This window comes from Bombina bombina, chromosome 1 (genome assembly GCF_027579735.1).
Source record: "Bombina bombina isolate aBomBom1 chromosome 1, aBomBom1.pri, whole genome shotgun sequence".
In the NCBI taxonomy this organism is placed as follows: domain Eukaryota; kingdom Metazoa; phylum Chordata; class Amphibia; order Anura; family Bombinatoridae; genus Bombina; species Bombina bombina.
In genome coordinates, this window is record NC_069499.1 from 419,210,183 (window position 1) to 419,234,669 (window position 24,487).

Here is a 24,487-nt window from a genome sequence, read left to right on the forward strand (position 1 = left end):
GTTATGTGCGCTCTTGCAGCTGTCAGCATTTTGCCAGCACACAGTGCAGTGAGAGGAGGCAAGGGGAGTGTGTAGCAGATAAAAAGTATAATCCGTAGTAGAGAGGTCAGATGAGAGATGCAGATAGAAGAGAGTGTGTTTTGTGCCCATTAAGAGAATCAAAGTGAAACACAAGTATCATCAATTATTTCATTCATTGAAGCTCCAAGCAGACACGCAGACAGTGATTATGCAATGCTGAGTACTGAGAGGATGGAGGCAAGGGGAGTGTGACTGTAACAAGTTCAATTTTAAAAGTATTACCGTAGCAGCCTGTTGTCAGAGGAGAGATGTAGATTGTGTCCCCCAGTCTGTGTGATGCCACATGACAACCTTCTACTCAGTGCTGCCTGAGCAGTGAGCACTGGCTGTCAAAAACCCCTGTGCCAGCAGCAGCACTTGTAAAAGTTGAATATGATCCGATTCCGGATCTCTACCATACAAATGGGGCCACTGTAACTGACATGGGAGCACTGCTCTGGGCTGTTTGCTTTACCTCAAAGGCCATAAAAAAGGAGGGGGAGCTGGAACAGGACACGCGCCATCACACTCACACAGGTCTCTGCTCTCTCGGCTTGAATCTTGATTTCCTTCCCGCCAGTCCTACTGAACGCCTCTAAGTCACATGATGTGACTGACTGAGCAGTGAACACTCTGCACCGTCACACTCTGGCAGACTGGTAGTGCTCATTGGCTCCCGAGTCCCGAGGCTGCTTTGGATAGCAGCCTCTATTGGGAGCGTAAGGGCCGCGAAGAGCGACACCACTAGGTGGTGCTGGCTCTCGCAGCTCATACAAGCATCCATGTTGTGCAATGGAGGGCAGCTGAACAGCTCACTGCCTCTCCAGTCTCCTTTATTGTACAACATGGATGGATCGCTACATGGCGGCAGACGTGGGGGGGGGGTACCTTGGGGGGCGGGGCCTTACACTCGAAAAAAAACAACAACACATTTTTATTTATTTTTTTAATATTATTAAAACTATTATTAAAAAACTCTTTTTTCACACTTATGGCAGGGTAGGCACTGGCCTCCCCTGCCTCCTATGACAGCACGTCACTGGTTGACTGTATAGATTATTTTGAATTTGAAAATGTATTATAGTTTTTTAATTCTTATTATATTTGTGAACCATATGTCTTAATGAATTCTACACATAAAGGAGTGCCCTCTCTCTCAGGTAGATTCTGAGTTTTGCATTTGTGTTTTAACGATGAAAAATGGCCATTTCAGAACTGGAACCGAGACATAAAAGAAAAAGGAAAATGGAGACGTTAAGGAGATTAGCCTTACACCCAAACGACTTAACCAGCTTGCCATCCAGCATCTAAGGCCTCGGTTCCCTCGGCCCACTAGGACTGGGATCCTCTAACATCGCCAAAACATGTCTTAAAAGGACACAAAGACGTGCCAGCCTATAATGGAAGGCAAAATCAATGAAAGACCCCGGCCCTGAGGTTGTGGCCCCTGAAGCCTCAGAGGCCAACGTTTTCCCAGGAGGCTGAACTGAATCAGGCAATCCCACGCCTGATGGGCCCTGGTTAACAGAACACGGACAATATCTTAAATATATTTCACTTGGGAGATATAAATGAGCCAGCGCCATAGAAAGGGCCATGCGGAACCGCGCTGTAAACTCTGGAGGAAACAAGCCACCCTCCGGAGAAGGAGTAAAGGCCATAGGGACACCTGCTTGTATAACCAAAAAAGGGTCTGGGGCACGTGGTTTACGAGACATGCAAACCTCAGAGGTGGATGGCTCAATGCACTCTAAGCTCCCTGATTCAGGAGAAGAGAGTACTCTAGAACGGCAATGGGAACATAACTAATGGGCATTGATAACCCGGGCCATTTCATATTCATCACAAGACGCATTCTTCATATCAGAGACATCTGTGTCTAAAATATCAGAATCCTCCATAATCTGGGATTACAAAAATGACAAACACTAACTTATGTTCCGTAAAAGCCATGAGCCTAAATATTGCTACACATTAGCAGATAGAACCATATAACAAACATGATTAATGTCCCCCCTGTTCAATAACCCCCCTCAGGAGATATTAACCCATGATTCCTTATTAAGATAAAAGGAGTCCCACTGGGACCCTACCTTGATTTGTTAACATTAAATTCACATATTAAAATAAAATTAAACAGTCTTACCGGAATCTATGCAGCGGAACAGGAACACGGCCCTTCAAGTGTGACAGATAGTAGCCTCACTTCTGACATGGACTTGAGTGAATAAAGGAAGGTAGTGAAACTTGTCAATGCTGATTGCTAAGGAGCTGTTAATCTGAGTGGGGATGGTTTCGCAGAAAGACTCTCCCTGCATCTCCGGACTCTAACCTTCATCCATACTCTCACTGAGAGGCTGACAGGATTACTTAAAACTCCAGTCCCATTTCAAAGAGTACTACCCTCCATAAGAGACTTAACTCGAACTTCTGACACTTCTTTGCCAACCTCCTGTGACCAAAGGCAAAGAATGACTGGGGGATGAGGGAAGTGGGGGAGGTATTTGAAGCCTTTGGCCGGGGGTGTCTTTGCCTCCTCCTGGCGGCAGTTTCTGAATTCCCAAAAGTAATGAATGCAGCTGTGAACTCTTCCAATTTAAGAAGAAAAAACCCACCCAAAAAAGTTTAAAAAATTCTAACACTAACCCCCGAAGATCCACTTACAGTTTCTGAAGTCCAGACATCCAGGCGGCGAGAAGTCTTCATCCAGGCGGCGAGGTCTTGATCTATCCAGGCAGTGTCTTCTATCTTCATCCAGGTGGTATCTTCTATCTTTATCCCGGCGGCGTCTTCTATCTTCATCTCGGCGGTGCGGAGCGGGTCCATTCTGAAGACATCTGGCGTGGAGCATCCTCTTCATACGGTCGCTAGTGTATACTGAATCTTCAATGTAGGTAACCTTTTCAAAATTGGCGTCCATTGCATTCCTTATTGCTGATTTGATTTTGGAAAATCAAATCAGCCAATAGGATGAGAGCTAGTGAAATCCTATTGGCTGTTCAAAACAGCCAATAGGATGAGAGCTTCTGAAATTCTATTGGCTGATGTGAACAGTGCTTCGCTGGGATGAAGATAGAAGATGCCGCCGGGATGAAGATAGAAGATGCCGCCTGGATGAAGATAGAAGACGCCGCCTGGATGGATGAAGACCTCGCCGCCTGGATGAAGACTTCTCGCCACCTGGATGTCTGGACTTCAGAAACTGTAAGTGGATCTTCGGGGGTTAATGTTTTTTTTAATCTTTTTGGGTGGGTTTTTTTTTAGTTTAGGGTTTGGGATTTTCTTAAAAGAGGCTGAATGCCCTTTTCAGGGCAAGCAAAAGGGCTAAATACCCTTTTGAGGGGCAATGGGTAACTAAGGTTTTTGTTAGAGTTAGGTTTATTATTTTGGGGGGTTGGTTGGGTGGTGGGTTTTACTGTTGGGGGGTCTTTGTGTTTTTTTTACAGGTAAAAGGCCTTTTTAAGGGCTATTGGTAGTTTATTGTAGGCTAGGTTTTTTTAAAATTTTGGGTGGGCTTTTTTGCTTTTATAGGGCTATTAGATTAGGTTTAATTCTTTTTTATTTTTGATAATTTCGTTTGTTATTTTTTGTAATTTAGTATTTTTTTATTTTTTGTAATTAGATACTTTGTACTTTTTATAGTAGTGTTAGGATTTTTTTAATGTGTATTTTAGTTTTCTTAAATTTTTTCCCCATAGACATCAATGGGGGCTGCATTACGGAGCTTTTCATTCCGCGATCATAGGTGTTTTTTTCTAACACTCTCTCCCTATTGATGTCTATGGGGAAAGTGTGCACGAGCACGTCAAAACAGCGCTTGGATTTTGTGCGGTATGGAACTTATTGCCACCATATCGCACACACAAGGCGGCTGTTTGAAAACTTGTAATGGCAGCGCAATGGAGGGTGAAATAACGCAACTTTTGCTGCGTTCGTTTCGCACCCCATTGCGCCCATAATTTGTAATCTACCTATCTGTTTGTTATGTCTTAACAGATTGTTGTTGGTTGTGACACAGTTTGTTTTGAGAGTTACAAGCTGCGCCTTTTGTTATATATCGCCTTTCTTTTGCATTAAATTGACAGCTGCTGTAAATAATCCAAAAATACTTTTGGACTGGTGATCTATTATTAATTTTAGAGAAGAGATTTTTATAAAAAACAATTTTTTCCTGGATTTACTAAGTAGCACTATTCTGTAATATTGCAAACACGAAGAAACCTAATTCTCTCTGTGCGAATAATGCCAAAATCCTCTGAAACTAAAACTCAAGAAAGAGGAAGGCGCTAAAAACCTATTCTTTTCCCAGATTAAAAATGATGGTGCATGATGTCTAAGTTTAAATCCCAGATGTATTTGTAGTATAATGATTAGAACAATATTGCAATTTAAACAATATTATGTATCTTTTGATTAAGTCAAAAGTATATATCTCTGTACAGTGATATATTATTCTTGCTAGTAGCAAGTAACTGGGGTTTTTACAACTTAGTATAGTCTTGTCAGTGTCTACACAAGATATAAGTTGTCGCCCAGAAAGATAATATAACTGCTAGATACGTGGCTTATGGCAATATGTTATCTTTCTATGTGGCTTACTAGGGAAGAATCTTAAGGACCTCTGTGATCCTTAGCCCATCCAGCCTTTATATTCTTTTGTCAGCAGCAGTATAAGAACACTGCCTAACACTCTCTCCCTATTGATGTCTATGGGGAAAGTGTGCACGAGCACGTCAAAACAGCGCTTGGATTTTGTGCGGTATGGAACTTATTGCCACCATATCGCACACACAAGGCGGCTGTTTGAAAACTTGTAATGGCAGCGCAATGGAGGGTGAGAATAACGCAACTTTTGCTGCGTTCGTTTCGCACCCCATTGCGCCCATAATTTGTAATCTACCTATCTGTTTGTTATGTCTTAACAGATTGATGTTGGTTGTGACACAGTTTATTTTGAGAGTTACAAGCTGCGCCTTTTGTTATATATAGCCTTTCTTTTGCATTAAATTGACAGCTGCTGTAAATAATCCAAAAATACTTTTGGACTGGTGATCTATTTATTAATTTTAGAGAAGAGATTTTTATAAAAAACAATTTTTTCCTGGATTTACTAAGTAAGCACTATTCTGTAATATTGCAAAAACACGAAGAACCTAATTCTCTCTGTGCGAATAATGCCAAAATCCTCTGAAACTAAAACTCAAGAAAGAGGAAGGCACTAAAAACCTATTCTTTTCCCAGATTAAAAATGATGGTGCATGATGTCTAAGTTTAAATCCCAGATGTATTTGTAGTATAATGATTAGAACAATATTGCAATTTAAACAATATTATGTATCTTTTGATTAAGCCAAAAGTATATATCTCTGTACAGTGATATATTATTCTTGCTAGTAGCAAGTAACTGGGGTTTTTACAACTTAGTATAGTCTTGTCAGTGTCTACACAAGATATAAGTTGTCGCCCAGAAAGATAATATAACTGCTAGATACGTGGCTTATGGCAATATGTTATCTTTCTATGTGGCTTACTAGGGAAGAATCTTAAGGACCTCTATGATCCTTAGCCCATCCAGCCTTTATATTCTTTTGTCAGCAGCAGTATAAGAACACTGCCTAAGTTCATCAACAACTTCTACGTGTTTAAGCCCTTTGGGAAAAGAATAACTATTCTGTAGTATTATTAGATCTGTTACAATTCAGTGAATAATCTCTAATGCACAAATACATATTGCTCAATGGTCCTGAAAATAAAGAAGAAGAAAAAAAAGAAAATTTATGCTTACCTGATAAATTTATTTCTTTTTTGACACGAGTCCACGGATCATCTTAATTACTATTCGGAATACCACTCCTGCCCTGCAGGAGGCGGCAAAGAGCACCACAGCAAAGCTGTTAAATATCACCTCCCTTCCCTCCCAACTCAGTCATTCGACCGAAGTAAGGAGAGAAAGGAAGTAACAAGGTGCAGAGGATGTCTGAAGTTTATAATAACCAACAACCTGTCTTTGAAAAACAGGACGGGCCGTGGACTCATCGTGTTCAAAAAATAAATAAATTTATCAGGTAAGCATAAATTTTCTTTTCTTTTCTAATGACTCCGATGAGTCCACAGATCATCTTAAACATTACTATTGGGAATCAATACCCAAGCTAGAGTACACAGATTATATGGGAGGGACAAGACAGGGAACCTAAACGGAAGGTAGAGATCCCTTGTCTCCTGATCCAGCTGTAATCGCGGAGACAGATCCGCATAAACTCCGTTCCACTGCCTGTGCATGATTAACTGCAGACGTCTGAGGTGGAAACGGGCGAACCGAATGATGTCCATTGCGGCTACCATCAGCCCAAATACCTCCATGCACTGAGCCACAGATCGCCAAGGAGAGGAATGAAGTGCTAGGCAAGAATCGAAAATCTTTGATTTCCTGACTCCTGTCCGAAAAATTTTCATTAATGAGGAGTCTATTAGGCTTCTCAAGAAAACTACCTTTGTAGTTGGAATCTATCTGAGATCGCAGGAAAGATAACATTTCCGCGTGTGATCTTGCTTTTGAAAGTAAGGTGCCTGAACTAGAATATCGTCCAGATAAGTTGCCACTGCAATGCCTCGCAATCGGAGCACCGCAGCAGGGATCCCAGAACCTTTGAGAAAATTCTGGGAGCTGTGGCAAGACCGAATGGATGAGCCACGAGCTGGAAGTGTTTTTCTAGAAATGCAAACCTTAGAAATATGTGAAGGTCCATCTTGAAGGACATCACTCTGAGAAACTTGTTTAGATTTTTGTGATCTAAAATTGATCTGAAGGGTCCCTCCTTCTTGAGAACCATGAACAGATTTGAATAAAACCCCAGACCCCTTTCCTGCATCGGAACAGGAACAAACACTCCCAGGTCGGAGAGGTTCTTGTATCAAGTGTAAAAATACCTCTCCTTTTGCCTAGCCTACAGAAAATCTTGAAGGCCAAAACCTGACCCTGAAAGAAAAAGGGTCTGGAACTCTAGTTTGTACCCTTGGAACACAAAGCCCATGGATCTAGAACATCTTAAACCCAAGCCTTTGTTACTCAATATTAGGCTTGTTGGATTGCTTTCACCCTTCCCAAGACTGGACGGCCTCCAGGAAAACTTGGACTGATCCTACTTGGTGGAGGAAGAATTTTCTTTGAAATCTCTAAAGGAACGAAATTTACTCTGACGTCCTTTATGTTTATTTCTCTTATCCTGAGGGAAATTTTTTTCTCCTGTAAGGTTAGAAACTGTCTCAATCAAAACAGGCCCCAAACAAGGACTCTCCCTTGTAAGAATCGCCAAAAGTTTGGACTTAGATGACACATCCGCAGATCAATATTTTAACCATAAGGTTCTGCAGACCAATATGGCAAAACCTGAAATCTTAGCTCCCAGTTTAGTAACCTGAAAGGAAGCTCTATAATAAAAGACATAGCCAACTGAAGGACCTTTATCCTATCCTGTAATAGATTCCGAGGGAAGTGTCTGTCTGAATAGAATCAGACAACGCATTCAGAATGCTGCAGCACTAAAGATAGTAGCAACACACACCTCAGGAATAGTGGCTTTCTTGGCTATCATGGGAATTGCCCCTTTGGGTACCGTCTGTCAATATTACTTGATAGTGAGAAACATATTATAACTATAGGGAATGGAGAAAAAAAGGATACTCTCTCTCATTCCTTAGTAATAATCGCTGTAGCCCTATCTGGTACAAGAAAAACTTCCGCCATGGAGGGCACAGAGTTGTCCAGGGTAGCTAAAAACTCCTTAAGTAGTAAACGGAGGTACTCTACCTTAAATCTGAAGAATACAACTTCAGCATCAGAGGAAGGAATTACACTGAATGAGTCTGAAATCTTACCCTCAGGATACCGAAATATCCTACTCTTCAAGCTTATGAGAGGGAATGTTCGGGATAGATATAGTCATGACAGAAACCCTACACACTGATTTTTTTACATTTCCTCTAGCGCTCTTCCTTTAGCAAGGGAATTGTGAGGAAAGGCATGGCCTAAAAAAGTTTTGGGGACACCTGAAGAGAAAAATTGCGTCATAATTTGAACATTGTTCAACTAGCAATATTGGCTCAAAACCTATAAATTTTGTGTTCTCTCAAATCTGAGGGAAATAAAAGGGCTGGTGGACTATATAATAATTTAAATCAAATGATAATATATATCTGTAATCTATAACAGAAAAAGAGAAAAGAGTTTCTAAAAAAATTTACACAAAAAATAACATTACTGTTTCTTTAATTTGCTAAAAAGAAACTGCTTTATTTCTGTGCAAACAAAAACAGAACAGTTACTGTTTCTTTAAATGTTAAAAAGAAACTGCTTTATATCTGCGCAAACAAAAATGGAACAGAATTTATTAACTGAACTAAAAACACTTTTTACTAACGATACTGTCTTTAATACACATCACACAGCTTAAATACTTCAACTATAGCTGTTAAGTCTGACCCCTTGTCGGATTACGGAACATAATTGAGTTATGGAAACCGGAACCAAAATATCCGGTTGAGGTTGATGATAATGTAAAAACCCCCATAAACTGTTTCACTAACAAAAACGGCAAGTAAGGATTCCTCTCACTCTGTATCACAATTGAGAGAAGTATGTGCGTAGCACCTAAAACTACCGCCACACAAGTCCCGCCCATTGTGGGTGTGTTCACACTACCTAAACATGTTAGCCGACATTTTAAGAGAAAAACTCTCTAATAAAAACTGACAGAGTATCACCACAATGAGCCTAATCTCCTCAATCCCCAGTGCCTGCCAGAGCTGCACTATATGATCCCTTTATGATACATTAGGAATATTATTAGTTCCAGGAAAAAAATAAGTGTCATCCTTTTTTCCTAGGAAATAAAAGTGCCCAACCTTTTTCTGAGTCTTTGCACTTCTAGTCCCAGAAAAAATAAAGTCAGCACTTACCTTATAAATCTGCCAGGCATCAAGGCAGCACACCAGGCTTGAGAGGTACTTTCCCCCACATAGACCTGTGGAACAATAGATAAGACTGAGTTTGTCATCTTACTAAGACTTTCAGGATTAGGGCAGCATAAATGTATGGGAGGCGCAGTGTGAATTATGTCCCACAAGTTCCCATTGCTCTAAAGCCACCACTGCTCTACTGAAGAGACTGATATGGACTATGGCTACACCCCAGGACAAAGCAGCACAATCCTGTACTATTTTTTCTTTTTTTAAATAATAAACTCTTGATTGAAGATCTTTTTCTAACACCTAATTTACCACCTCCTTGCACTTAACGTAGGTAAAGAGAATGACTGGGTTGTGAGGGAAGGGAGGTGATATTTAACAGCTTTGCTGTGGTGCTCTTTGCCGCCTCCTACAGGGCAGGAGTGGTATTCCCAATAGTAATTAAGATGATCCGTGGACTCATTGTGTCATTAAAAATAAATACTGCTTACTTAAAAAGATTGACTACCCCTATTTTAAAGCAATACATACCTTTATGGGTTTTACATATAAATCCTCTCCTTTCATTACAGTTAGTAGGCAGCCAGGCACCATCACTTAATCTTAATGAAACGCACCGGTCACCAATATGATCCTTTTCTAGGTCATTTGTAATCCAGTTAGAATAATCTACTAAAGTCCCATCCAACCACACTGTGGTACCTACAGCAGGAAAATGATATTATTGTCATTTATTTGAAGAGAACAAACAGATTCTGTTTTTTAAATTATACATTTTGCAACCTTTTGAAAAAAATACAGGAGGGAAGCCAAACTTATGAAACAGAATGGTACTGGTAAATAAACTTCCTGCATCTGGGTCTTCTGATGTAAATCTAACTTTCTCTAATTCTTACTAGTATAGTATTTAATGTCCCTGCTAGTGTGCCTAACACACATTGGTCCAGATTACAAGTAGCCTGCTATTTAGTGCTTTCGCTTGAATGCAAACACGGCCAAAAGTAAACTTTTAAGCGAATGAAATCCGACATGTGCAAACTTCAGAACTTCAGATATTGCAACCACGCTAACTTCTTCTCCCCAAAGACTTCAATGGAGCATGTTATTAAAAAAAAGCCTATCATTTATTTAATGTGCTCTAAATCGACCCTGTTTGACCAAGTGCGCTTAACCCGACGTGAGTTACTTATAATTTACATTCCAATGTGCTTCACATAGAAGAAAATGCTATTTTTATTTTTAAATTTATATTTCTATATATATATGATGATTTTTTTTGTTTATATGTGTATACAGGTTATTATATATATATATATATATATATATATATATATATATATATATATATATATATATATATCTATATATATATATACATATATATATATATGTATATTATATATATACACCAACATACTCATATTTAGAACTATATATATATATATATATATATATATATATATTTAGATAGATAGATTGATTGATAGCTAGACAGAAAGATTGATAGATATAATATAGGTCTTTCCATTCAAACACCTTGTGATATACCATATACTTTTTAACCCTTATAAAATATTCAAATACAAATTTACAAGAATATTTTTTATTTGATAGTGTATATATGAGTGTAACACATTATTTTAATGTATTTATGTTATGTTTAGTGCAACTTTTATTTTAGCACTAACCCTTTACGTGAGGTCTTCACTTGCGCTAACCCAATGAGCGCAAATTTAAATTACACTCAGCGGTTAGGGTAGTGCACCACTTGTAATCTAGCCCATAGAAGACTTTTGAAATTACACTAAAATAACCTTTATTACTGAGAAACCATTAAATTGAAACATAAGAATAAAGACTGAATGTCCATCTTCATAGAGAGAGGCATAATCATCTGCACACCCTCATCAAACTCTAGGGAGATGGCATTCATAAATACTAAAAACAAAGAAAACTAAATTTAAGCTTACCTAAAGCTTCTTTCATGGTTGTGAAAGACCACAAGCCATTAATCCTGTGATCCAACTCCTGGCCACTAGGAGGAGGCAAAGATTCCAAAAGCTCTAAGAGCATTTAATCCCTTCCACTTCTCTGGTACTCTAGTCTGACGTATAGCCAAGAAAGGAGAAGTAGAAATGTAGAAAAGGACAAAGTAGGGAAAATTAGATCCAAACTAGAACTGCTACCAGAAAAAAAAAAGGAAAATAGGCGGGTTTCGTGGACTCTCACCACCATGAAAGAAAGGAATGTATCAGTTAAAGGGACTGTAAACAATCATACTTCTTACATACTAATTAAATTTATAATTGTATATATATTATATATATATTACTGTGCAGAGTGTAAGCGCTACAGAAGCGAATCAAACCAAATTATTATCTTTGCCGTTTTTTTCCTCCTCTGTCCGCCCATGCAGCTTGAGTCAAATCTTTCCCAAAGTCAGTGCTGCAGGGCAGTTACGTCACACTCCACACTTCCTCTGCCCATCTCTTTACCCAGAGCGTGCATTCTTAGTTAGTATATATATATATATATATATATATACAGTATATATATATATATATATATATATATATATATATATATCAATATATCAATATCAGCAAATAACTATCCTATGGAACAATCTATAAAAATTTTATGCATTCAATGTTATGATCTCTGTGTTATATTTCTTTGTAAATATTCAGGCAAAGATGTTTGAAGGGGGAAATAGATTTAATAATACAATAACTTTTTTAAAAAAAAGATTACATTATAAATTAAAATTTAGTACTGTTGCTCGTTCGTCTGTAGGAGTGACTCACCGCTCTTTCAGAAACACAGAATCGCAATGCACTGCGAAGCATTGCGATTCTGTATAGAGAACAAGTAGGATTGCAGTGCGCATGCGCACGTCAAGAGGGAACGCGCGCTGTGAAGATAGGAGAAGACGGACATTCGATCGGCTGTTGGCTGCAGGGGCTATGACGGTAAGTATAGAAAAAAAAGTTTTTTTAGCAAGGCGGACAGAAAAGGCTATTTCGGCAGAAGATATTATAAGTGTGTTTAACGCTTCCACTGCGCTTTTTCTCTGCATAACAATAATAAATGCAATATTAGTTTATAATTGGATAATACATGAATTTAATTAAACAAGGTTTACAGTCCCTTTACGCATACTTGCAAATGTATTTTGACTATCCCACCTCCAAGTAAACCTTAGTAATCAGGAGATTCAGCCAAAAAGCTAAAGAAACTGATGTGGCTGTCTGTCCTTTCTGTGGGCCAAGGAACAAATAAAATAAAGCATTGTTTAATTGAAAGTAGAATTCTAATGTTCTTACAATATCTAAATTAAGTAAGAGACCATCAAATGAATTATTTGGATTAGGAAAAGGAGATGGGCTATAATCTCCTGATTGATAATATCTGAAAAAAACATAAATTATGCTTACCTGATAATTTAATTTCCTTCTGTATGAGGAGAGTCCACTGCATCATTCCTTACTGTTGGGAAATACTGAACCTGGCCACCAGGAGGAGGCAAAGACACCCCAGCCAAAGGCTTAAATACTCCCCCTACTTCCCTCATATCCCAGTCATTCTGCCAAGGGAACAAGGAACAGTAGGAGAAATATCAGGGTATAAATGGTGCCAGAAGAGAAAATGAATTTTGGTCCGCCCATCGGAGTATATGGGCGTGGGCTGTGGACTTTCCTCATACAGAAGGAAATTATCAGGTAAGCATAATTTATGTTTTCCTTCTTAATATAAGGAGAGTCCACGGCATCTTTCCTTACTTTTGGGAAAACTATACCCAAGCTCTAGAGGACACTGAATGGTAACGGGAGGGGTAAAATAGGGGCGGACCCTAATCTGAGGGCACAACAGCCTGCATAACCTTTCTCCCCAAAGATGCTTCGGCTGAAGCAAAAACGTCAAACTTGTAAAATTTAGAAAAAGTGTGTAAGGAGGACCAGGTAGCCGCCTTTCAAATCTGATCCATAGAGACCTCGTTCTTAAAGGCCCAAGAGGAAGCCACTGCTCTAGTGGAATGAGCCGAAATCCTCTGATGAGTCCCGCTGACTCTTAAGCTAAGCGTTTAACACTCCTCAACCAAAAAGATAAGGAGGTTGAAGAAGCCTTCAGACCCTTACGCTTCTCCGAGAAGTTAACAAACAAGGAAGAAGTTTATCTAAAATCTTTTGTAGCTTGAAGATAAAACTTCAAAGCTCGAACCACATCCAAATTATGACGCAAACTTTCCTTCGTAGAAGAAGGATTAGGACACAAGGAAGGAACCACAACCTCCTGATTTATGTTGCGATCAGACACAACCTTAGGAAGAAAACCCAAACAGGTACGTAGGACAGCCTTATCAGTGTGGAACACTAGATAAGGAGGCTCACATTGCAAGGCAGCTATTTCAGAAACTCTGCGTGCCGAAGCAATAGCCAGTAGAAAAAGATTCTTCTAGGACAACAATTTTATGTCAACCAAATGCATAGGCTCAAACAGAGCCCGTTGCAAAACTTAAGAACACAATTTAAATTCCAAAGTGGAGCATTAGATCTAAACACAGGTCTGATCCTAATTAGAGGCTTTACAAAAGATTGCACATCAGGGAGCTCTGCAAGTCTCTTGTGCAGCAAAACAGATAGGGCTAAAATCTGTCCCCTCAGAGAACTGGCAGAAAGGCTCTTCTCCAGACCTGGAGAAAAGAAAGTATCCTGGCAGCCTTAACCTTATGCCAGGCAAAACCATGGTCTTCACACCAGAATAAGTAAGCTCTCCACACCTTATGATAGATGCGACGAGTAACAGGCTTATGAGCTTGAATGACAGTATCAATAACCCTCTCAGAGAAACCTCTCTTGGCTAGGACTAAGCGTTCAATCTCCACGCAGTCAGCCTCAGAGAATGTAGATTTTGATTAACAAAAGGACCCTGTTCCAGCAGATCCCTGCGACAAGGTAACTTTCACGGAGGAGATGAGGACATCCCCACCAGGTCCACGAACTACATCCTTTGTGGCCACGATGGAGCAATCAGTATCACTCATGCCTGCTCCTGCTTGATGCGGGCCACTACACGAAGAAGTGGTAACGGTGGGAAAATGTAAATCAGATTGAACCTCCAAGGCACTGCTAATGCATCTATTAGCTCAGCTTGAGGATCCCTGGACAGTGGCCCATATCTGGGTACGTGGGAATTGAGACGGGGACACCATGAGATCTATCTCCAGCTTCCCCCATTTGTTACAAATCTCCGCAAACACCTCGGGATGGAGAGACATTCCCACGGATGAAAGGATTGTCTGCTGAGGAAATCTGCTTCCTAGTTGTCCACACCAGGAATGTGGATCGCTGACCAGCGAACAGTTGTGGGCCTCCACCGCCACTCCAGAATCACGAGAGACCAGAGTACTTCCCTTATTTGCCAGGGAGCTTCTGGTTCCCCCCTGATGTTGATGTAAGCCACCAAGGTTATGTTGTCTGATTAGATTCTGATAAACTGGGAACGATCCCAGGTAGAAGGCCAAACCTTCAGATCATTGAAGATTTCCCGAAGTTCCAGAATGTTGATCAAGAGGGGAAGATTCCTCTCGAGTCCACAGTCCCTGTACTTTCCTGGCACCCCAGACAGCTCCCCATCCTGATAGGCTTGCATCTGTACTCACAGTCTCTCAGGATGGTCTCAAGAAGGATGTGCCTTGGGACAGGTGATCTGGACAGAGCCACCAGGAGAGCGATTCTCTCAACCGGTTGTCCAGAGAAATCTGTTGAGACAAATCCGAATGATCGCTGTTCCACTGTCTCAGCATGCACAGCTGTAGTGGTCTAAGATGGAATCTGGCAAAAGGAATGATGTCCATGCTGGACACCATGAGACCAATCACCTCCATACACCGAGCCACAGAGGGCCTTAAGGTTAGCTTGTAACGTCTCTGGTCTGTAAGGAATATCCTCATGGAAATGGAGTCTATTATAGTACCCAGGAATTCCACCCTGGTACTGGGAATAAGAGAACGTTTTTCTAAGTTTATATTCCATCAATGAGATCGAAGAAGAAACAGAAGAGATTTTGAATGGTCTTCTGCCAGACGACAAGATGGTGCTTGAACCAGAATATCGTTCAAACAGAAGTGCAATAAACTGGAAGGCTGGTCCGGGAAAGCAAACCTTAGTAACTTGAAGGTGTTCCTTCTGGATTGGAACATAAAGGTAAGAATCCTGCAGATCTATAGTGGTCATGAACTTTCCTTCTTGAACTAAGAGAAGGATGGACCTAATTGTCTTCATCTTGAACAAGAGGACAGATAGGAATTTGTTTAAGCACACAGGTCCAGAATTGGGCAGAAAGTTCCCTCCTTCTTTGGGACCACAAAAAGGTTTGAATAGTATCCCAAACCTCTTTTTGCGGGAGGAGGTACCAGGACAATGACTCATAGGAGGATAGATCCCTCACTCACCCAAAGAAAGGCTTCTCTCTTTTCTGGCCTGGAATACAGGTTTGAATAGAAGGAATCTGCCCCTGGTGTGGATGAGACTTGAAACCTATCCTGTATCCCTGCATGATGACCTCCAGTACCCACGGGTCATGCACGTCCCCAAACCAAGCGCCTGAAAAGAGAAACAGTCTGCCCCTACGTGATCCAGAACCGGATCAGGGGCCGCTCTTCATGCCAACTTTGTCTCGGCAGGCTTCTTGCTCTGCTTGGATTTATTCCGGGACTGACCCAGCTTCCAAGTACTCTTGGATTGCTCGGGCTTTGCAGGGGGCTGTTGATGTTGGGATTTATCAGAACGAAAATTAGGACCTTGTCCATTAGGTTTGTTCCTCTTATCCTGCTGTAAAAAGGCACCCATGCCTCCAGTAACCGTAGAGATAATTGAGTCCAGGCCTGGACTAAATAAAACATTTCCCTGAAAGGGGAGGGAAAGAAGTCTGGACTTAGAAGTCATGTCCACAGACCAGGACTTCAGCCAGAGTGCCCTAGGGGCTTGAACAGAAAAACATGAATCCTTAGCATTCAGGCGATTAATTTGCATAGTTTCATCAGATATAAAAGAATTAGCAACACTTAAGGCCTTAATTCTTTCCTGGATCACGTCGAGGGGACCCTCCCCACCTCGATAACTCAGAATAATTTGTCGCACCAGTAGGTAGCCGCTCCAGCAACCGCAGCAACAGCCGCTGCTGGTTGAGACAAATACCCCGTATGTTAAAACATCTTTCTTAACAGAGTTTCTATCTCTTAGTCCATGGGCTCTTGAAGACAATCTATCATCTAGCGGGATAGTAGTGTGTTTAGCAAGCGTGGAGATAGTGCCATCCACCTTGGGGATGGAACCCACACAACTCCAATGAGAGTCCGGGACCGGGAAACAATTTCTTAAAGGAGATGAAGGGGGAAAAGGATGAACCAAGCCTTTCCCATTAATTCTTAATAATGTTCGCCATCTTTACAGGAATCGGGAAAGTTTGTGGTACAAACCCTGTCCTCGTAGACCTTATCTAATTTAGGAATCAAAGGTTCCTCCAGGCAATTTGGGCTCTAGATAAATTCTAACGTAGCCAAAACTTTCTTCAACAGAAAACGTGAATGTTCAATCCTTAATCTAAAGTCTGGTTCCTCCGCAGCTGGAGGTTTAGAGGCAGCAGACTCCGACCCAGAAAATGCGCCCTCTGAAGTATCAGAGGCGCCCTCATTCTCGGATAATCTCATATAAGATAAGTCCAACAAACTAGTTGATGACCCCTGGGAGGGAAAGCAATATTTAACCTTTCACTTGCGCTTAGCAGGGCAAGGTAAAGCACTAAAAGCCGCAGACACCGCCGTTTGTACTAAAGTCTCGCGGTAAAAGGCCCACTCCAGATGGAAGATTAGGAGTGCTATGGGAAGCTGCATGTGTATTAGGAGATGACTGTAGGGTGTACACCTTACGGGACGGAGACTCCTCAGAGGTCAATAATCCCCCTTTAGATAAAAGGAGCCACACTGTGACCCTGTCTTCTGGCGTTATCATATGTGTAAAAAATGAAACAATCTTACCGGAATCTATGCCGTGGAAGAGAAACACAGCCTCTCAAGTGTGACAGTCTTGTAGCATCGCTCCTGACATGGATATGAGTGATGGAAGCAGGCAGTGAAACTCGTCCAACACTGATTGCTTACGAGCTGTTAATACGAGTCTGGATGGGTTTTCAGAAAGACTCTCCCTGCACCTCCAGACTCTAACCTTCGTCAAAGCTCTCACTGAGAGGCTGACAAGACTACTTAAAACTCCAGTCCCAATTCGAAGGGTAGATACCCTTCATAAGGAACTACTCCGAATCTTCTGACACTTCTCTGCCAACCTCCTGTGAAGAAATGCAAAGAATGCCTGGGATATGAGGGAAGTAGGGGGAGTATTTAAGCCTTTGGCTGGGGGTGCCTCCTCCTGGTGGCCAGGTTCAGTATTTCCCAACCAGTAAGGATTGATGCCATTGACTCTCCTCATATTAAGAAGGAAATTACTTTACGTAAAAAAAAAAAAATAATCAAAAAATCTTCCAGCAGAAGATATTGCTAAAAACAACAAAAAGTGTCCCAAGACAGAAGCTAAAAGTTAAAAGTATGGCAGGTTTGAAAAGAGAAGTCTCTATAAAGCTTGTAAAAACCAACAACACATTGTTCCAAAGAGGAGAATATGGTTTAGACACTATATATTTCCTAACTAAGCTTGAACAAAAGCCTTGATGTCAAAAAACACTTTAGAATGTTCCTGTAGTATGAAACAGAGAAAGCCAAAATAGGACTCTTTAAAGAGTTAGCAGATAAGTTGTTATCCAAAATGACTTGCATATAAGAGAATTCAGAGAATTCTAAAAGAATGCCAGTTAAAACCCTAGTTTCAAAAGCAGAAAGAAAACCATTTCAAATAATTTGAGAAATTTTACTTATGGCCTGAAATAAGGCAATCAATAAAGCATCAATGAAACCTCCTTGTTATACAAAATAGATATACAATCTCTAATTAAATCTCTAATCCATCAAAATGAAAGACTCAAGTATTGATGACTGGAGAAAGCTGAAAAGTGGATCAGATTTGCAAATCAAATCCTTCAGGGCCTGACTAGAGCATTCAAATTAATGAAGAATGCTCAATTGAATTTAAACTATGACTCTTGGAAAAAGAAGTCATCAGGGTCTATCTCTGGAGGACCCCCATGTTTCTACATTCTACTACTACTACTTCAAGGAGAAAACATTCCTGGTGAAGGGATTACCTAAGGAAATCTGCGTTGCAGATTTCATTCCTGGGATGCAAATATAGACATTTTTCTGTGTCCAATCAAAAAATCCTTAAGACTTCCTAAATTATTGCAAATGAACTGTAAGTTCCCCATTAATGATGTATATAAGTTACAATGTCTGAATAAAAACTTGGATACATTTTTTCCTTTCAGAAGAGGACAGCACTGAAGGGAACTAAAGAGTCAATATAATATTATTAACCTTGACTCCCAGTGCTCTCCTGGGACCCATAGACTGAACCCTAATCCAGAAAATGTTGTCTGCAGACATTATTTTTCAAGTTGGCTGAATAAAGGATGCTCCAAGAGAAATATTCTGGAAAACTATCCACTGGGATAGAGATTAACTCACTGAAAACCCCCATAGGATTTGCACCATTGTTTGCATCCCATTTTTGCACCATTGTTGAAACATGCAAATTTGAAGAGGTCTCATATAGAACCGTGCAAAAGACAGAACATCTTATGCTGCAATCATAAGACCTTACAGTTCCATACATTGAACTACAGATGGTTTGAAAATTTTGTGAAGATGTGAGCAAGCTGACTATAACTTTGATTTTTGATCCGTTAAAGAAAGCTGCATAGTAACTGAGTCTATAAGACGACTAGAAAAGAGACTTGATAACTCTTTTTAATTAAATATCCAACCATGAGGCCTATTTATCAAGCCGTCAACCGCAAATACGCTGGAATTCCTCAGCGTAATTGTGGCGAGCCTGATTCGACATATTTATCAAAGCCTACAGACCACAAAAGTTGAAAATTGTGACGTAACATACAATCCGCCGGTCTCATATCATTACAGATGTTCCGAATACAAATTCGGCACTATCTGACAACTTTTGCCATTTATCAAACTTCTAACACCTAATCTAATAGCCCTATCAAAATAAAAAGCCCCCCAAAATAAAAACCCTAACCTACAATAAACTACCAATGGCCCTTAAAAGGGCCTTTTGCAGGGAATTGCCCCAAAGAAATCAGCTCTTTTACCTGTAAAAAAAAAATGCAAACACCCCCCCAACAGTAAAACCCACCCCCCACACAACCAAACCCCCCAAATAAAATCCTATCTAAAAAAAACTAAGCTCCCCATTGCCTTGAAAAGGGCATTTGTAAGGGCTTTTATCAATTTTTCCGCCCAAAGTCCCTAAACTAAAAATTAAAACCCACCCAATAAACCCTTAAAAAAAACTAACACTAACCCCCGAAGATCCACTTACAGTTTTCGAAGACTCGACAGCCATCCTCATCCCAAGCGGCAGAAGGGTTTTATTAAGGGGAAAAAATCCTATTGGCTGTTGCAATCAGCCAATAGAATTGAGCTTCATTCTATTGGCTGATTGGAATAGCCAATAGAATGCAAGCTCAATCCTATTGGCTGATTGGATCAGCCAATAGATGAAAGCTCAATCCTATTGGCTGATTGCAACAGTCAATAGGATTTTTTCCACCTTAATTCCTATTGGCTGATAGAATTCTATCAGCCAATCGGAATCTAAGGAGACGCCATCTTGGATGACGTCATTTGAAGGAAACTTCATTCTTCAGCGGCGATCGTAAGAAGAGGATGCTCCGCGCCGGATGTCTTGAAGATGACATCTGTAACTTAGATGACATGTGTAACTTAGTTGTTATTTTTTTGTAACTTAGTGAATTCTTTAATGTAGATTTAAATACTTGAGTAGGGTTAGGTTTTTAAATATGTAATATAGTTAATTTAATTTGCAGTTTAATGTAATTTTAGTATAACAGTTTGGGTAGGTTATTTAATAGTTTGATATAGTTTAATGTAATTTTAGTACAATAGTTAGGGTAGGTTAATTAATCGTTTAATATAGTTTAGTGTAATTTTAGTATAATAGTTAGGGTAGATTAATTAATAGTTTAATATAGTTTAATGTAATTGTAGTATAATAGGGTAGGTTAATAGTTTAATATAGTTTATTTTAATTCTAAAGGTAAGTTTAAATTTATTATAAGATTGGGATGAGGTAATTATAATGTAAAGTTAGTGGGTTGTTAGGTTTAGGGGTTAATAGCTTAATTTAGTTTATGGCGATATGGGGGGCTGGCGGTTTAGGGGTTAATAGGTTTAGTAAGTGGTAGTGATGTGGGAGGCCAGGGTTTTTAGGGGTTAATACATTTATTTAGTTGCGGTGGGCTCAGAGAGCAGCGGGATAGGGGTTAATACATTTATTTAGTTGCGGTGGGCTCCGGGGAGCGGCGGGGATAGGGGTTAAATATTTTAGTATAGTGGCAGTGTTTAGTGACAGGATATAAATAAAGTTGGTAAAAAGCTGAATAGCAGCGAGATCGATGACTGTTAGCTAACAACAGTCCGCTGCTCATCGTCCCGTACTTGGTGCGCGGCTTTTTACAGCTTTTTTGATAAATATGGAGAGCGTAATCAGGTCTGCGGCCGCGATGTTAGGGGAGCGTATTGGTGCCGGTGAATGCAGCACAGTTGATGGCTTGATAAATATCCCTCCAAGTCTGCAAAGAAACAACAGTAGACGGCTGAAGGAAAAAATTGGAGCCATCCAGGTATAGAGACACTGAACTACACGAGTTATTGTTAAAGGCAAAAGAGGTATTAGAAGTCTGGGAGCTCCCAGGGCCTGTGCTTAAGAAGAAAGTCCTATAGTACAGGCCCTGGGAGACGCCGCACTATTACTGCGACTGGGGCTCTTTGAAGAAGAGGAAGAGGAAATTTAACAAAAATGAAGGTAAATGTTCAACAAATATTCAGTATTTTTTTTAATGTAAAATTAAACTAATACCAAAAAGTGTAGCCAAAGAATATTCAGGGAAACAAATTTCCCCATATAAGGGCTATGAGTTGAGCGAAATTGTGCTAACGCAAGTGCAATATTTGCGTTCTACTCATAATACAAAGTTCACACAAATGTCTATACAGTAAACAAAACAAAAAAAGTCAATGTAGTCCCATTGACCTAATTTTATAAGGGAGTATAATCAGGGCAGAAAAGGACAGAACTTATGTCCTGTATGTCAAAACTCATTAATAAAACATAGAATGCATGGAGGTGATTTTTTTTCATATTTAAAGGGACAGTAAACCTTAAAAATAATGTTATATAATTCTGCACATAGTGCAGAATTATATAACATTATTTAGGTGCTATAGCCATAAAACCCTTTTTTACCTTTTAAAATGTAAAAATGACAGCGCTTTTACAGACCCGCTCTCTGCTCTCTGCTGAGCGGGTCTGTAATATTTAGTCAGCGCATCGGGCCAGCTGTATAGTCACAGCCCGGCCCGACCGCGCCATAGCACTAAGTGCAGCTCGCGCCTGTGAAAGGAGCGAGCTGCACTTAGTCTTATGGCGCGATCGGGCCGGGCTGTGACTATACAGCTGGCCCGATGCGCTGACTAAATATACAGACCCGCTCAGCAGAGAGCAGAGAGCGGGGTCTGTAAAAGCGATGTCATTTTTACATTTTAAAAGGTAAAAAAGGGTTTTATGGCTATAGCACCTAAATAATGTTATATAATTCTGCACTATGTGCAGAATTATATAACATTATTTTTAAGGTTTACTGTCCCTTTAAGTAAAAGGGAGTGAGAAGAGTTTTTGTTGTGCATAAGGGTGTAGGCTGACCATATTGCCGCTTTAAGAAGGAACACATATGAAAAATACATATGTGAGGGTTCTTATACAAAAACCATTTCTTTAAACAGCCCTGAAAACAGCCCTGAAATATGTATTTTTCATATGTGTCCCTTTTTAAAGCGGCAATATGGTCAGCCTAATAAGGTGGGCCCTCATGTACTCTCACCCCTAAACCTTATAGTTCTAGTTACTGTAACATTTCTTTTTTTTCAAGCAGGAACTATATGTATTCCATAAATTGGATGCAGAACTTTTACTGTTTAAACAAGTCTAAGGTTCCATATAGGCATTTATCCATTAGATAGACTGTTTGTGGTCAAGCTACTAGGTTCTATCAACAATATCAGTGAACAGATACATTCCCAGAAGACATGACGGAAATGTGCTGCATAAGACTGATATTAATATTAATATGTGTGTGTATATGTGTATATATATATAAAAAGAACTTACTGTTATGTGATATGATTCTGCTTAACCAAACCATTGAGATACTATTAAAGCTTTCCAGCTCTTCTACGATGAAGGCATTCTCATCTTCATCTAAAATTGTTAGAAGACTGGAACCTGTAGGTAAAAGAAACACAATGACTTAGAGAACTTTGATGACAGTCCATGTAAAAAAACATACTTAATGTCACTTTTATTATCTTATAATGGTACTTTCCAATTTGCTTCTATTATCTAATTTGCTTGGTTCTTTTAGCAGCCTTTGTTGAAAGGCATTCTTATTTAGACCTTGGAGCAGCAATGCACTACTGGAAGATAGCTGCTTATTAGTGACTGCACACATTTGCCTCTAGTCATTGTTTCACCCGATTTGTTCACCTAGCTCCCAGTAGTGCATTACTGCTCCTTCAACAAAAGACACCAAGAGATTGAAGTAAATGTGATAATACAGAAAATCAGAAAGTTTTTTAAACCTTGTATGCTCTATATCACTGTTTTTTAAACCTCTCCTCAGTCCTCCCTAACAGCAGCTTTGAGAGGTCCCAACGCTGCTTTTTAACGCCCGCTGGTATTACGAGTCTTGCAGGTATAGGTGTACCACTCACTTTTTTGGCCAGACTCGGAAATACCTTAAATCCATTTACGTCAATTGCGTATCTTCTTTTTTCAATGGGACTTGCATAGCGCCGGTATTACGAGTCTGCCAAAAAGTGAGCGGTAGACCCTCTCCTGTCAAGACTGGTACCGCATTTTAAAGTCAGTAGTTAAGAGTTTTACACTACAAAGTCGTAGCATAAAACTCTTAACTAAAGTGCTAAAAACTACACTAACACCCATAAACTGCCTATTAACCCCTAAACCGAGGCCCCCCCCCCACATCGCAAACACTAAAATAAAAATTTGAACCCCTAATCTGCCGAACCGGACATTGCCGCCACTATAATAAACATATTAACCCTTAAACCGCTGCACTCCCGCCTCACAAACACTAGTTAAATATTATTAACCCCTAATCTGCTGGCCCTAACATCGCCGACACCTACCAACATTTATTAACCCCTAATCTGCCGCCCCCAACGGCGCCGCCACTATATTAAATGTATTATCCACTAAATCTAAGTCTAACCCTAACCCTAACCCCCCCTAACTTAAATATAATTACAATAAATCTAAATACAATTACTACAATTTACTAAGTAATTCCTATTTAAAACTAAATACTTACCTATAAAATAAACCCTAAGATAGCTACAATATAACTAATAGTTACATTGTAGGTAGCTTAGGGTTTATTTTTATTTTACAGGCAACTTTGAATTTATTTTAACTAGATGCAATAGTTATTAAATAGTTATTAACTATTTAATAACTACCTAGTTAAAATAAAGACAAATTTACCTGTAAAATAAAACCTAACCTAAGTTACAATTACACCTAACACTACACTATAATTAAATAAATTACCTAAACTAAATACAATTAATTACAATTTAAAAAAATTATCTAAAGTAAGAAAAAAACAAGCACTAAATTACAGAAAATAATAAAATAATTACAAGATTTTTAAACTAATTGCACCTACTCTAATCCCCCTAAGAAAATAAAAAGCCCCCCAAAATAAAAAAAGCCCTACCCTACACTAAATTACAAATAGCCCTTAAAAGGCCCTTTTGTGGGGCATTGCCCCAAAGTAATCAGCTCTTTTACCTGTAAAAAAAAGTACAAATATCCCACAACATTAAAACCAACACCCACACAACCAACCCTACTCTAAAACCCAACCAATCCCCCCTTAAAAAAACTTAACACTAACCCCTTGAAGATCACCCTACCGTGAGACGTCTTCACCCAACTGGGCAGAAGTGGTCCTCCAGACGAGCAGAAGTCTTCATCCAGGCCGGGCAGAAGAGGTCCTACAGACGGGCAGAAGTCTTCATCCAGACGGCATCTTCTATCTTCATTCATCCGGCGCGGAGCGGGTCCATCTTCAAGACATCCGACGCGGAGCATCCTCTTTATCCGACGGCCGACGACTGAATGATGGTTCCTTTAAGTGACATCATCCAAGATGGCGTCCCTTCAATTCC

The 24,487-nt window shown here is 39.8% G+C and overlaps 1 protein-coding gene across 1 annotated transcript in view; it reads right to left on the bottom strand.

Annotated features, from left to right (window-relative positions):
- PLA2R1 (phospholipase A2 receptor 1) overlaps window positions 1-24,487 on the bottom strand; it is a 528,401-nt gene that overhangs the window by 38,694 nt on the left and 465,220 nt on the right. Inside the window, exons 26-27 of the mRNA XM_053698351.1 lie at window positions 22,404-22,517; window positions 9,559-9,729 (exon numbers count right to left, since the gene is read on the bottom strand). Coding sequence (XP_053554326.1) covers window positions 9,559-9,729; window positions 22,404-22,517 — 285 coding nt within the window. The remainder of the gene's footprint in view (window positions 1-9,558; window positions 9,730-22,403; window positions 22,518-24,487) is intronic.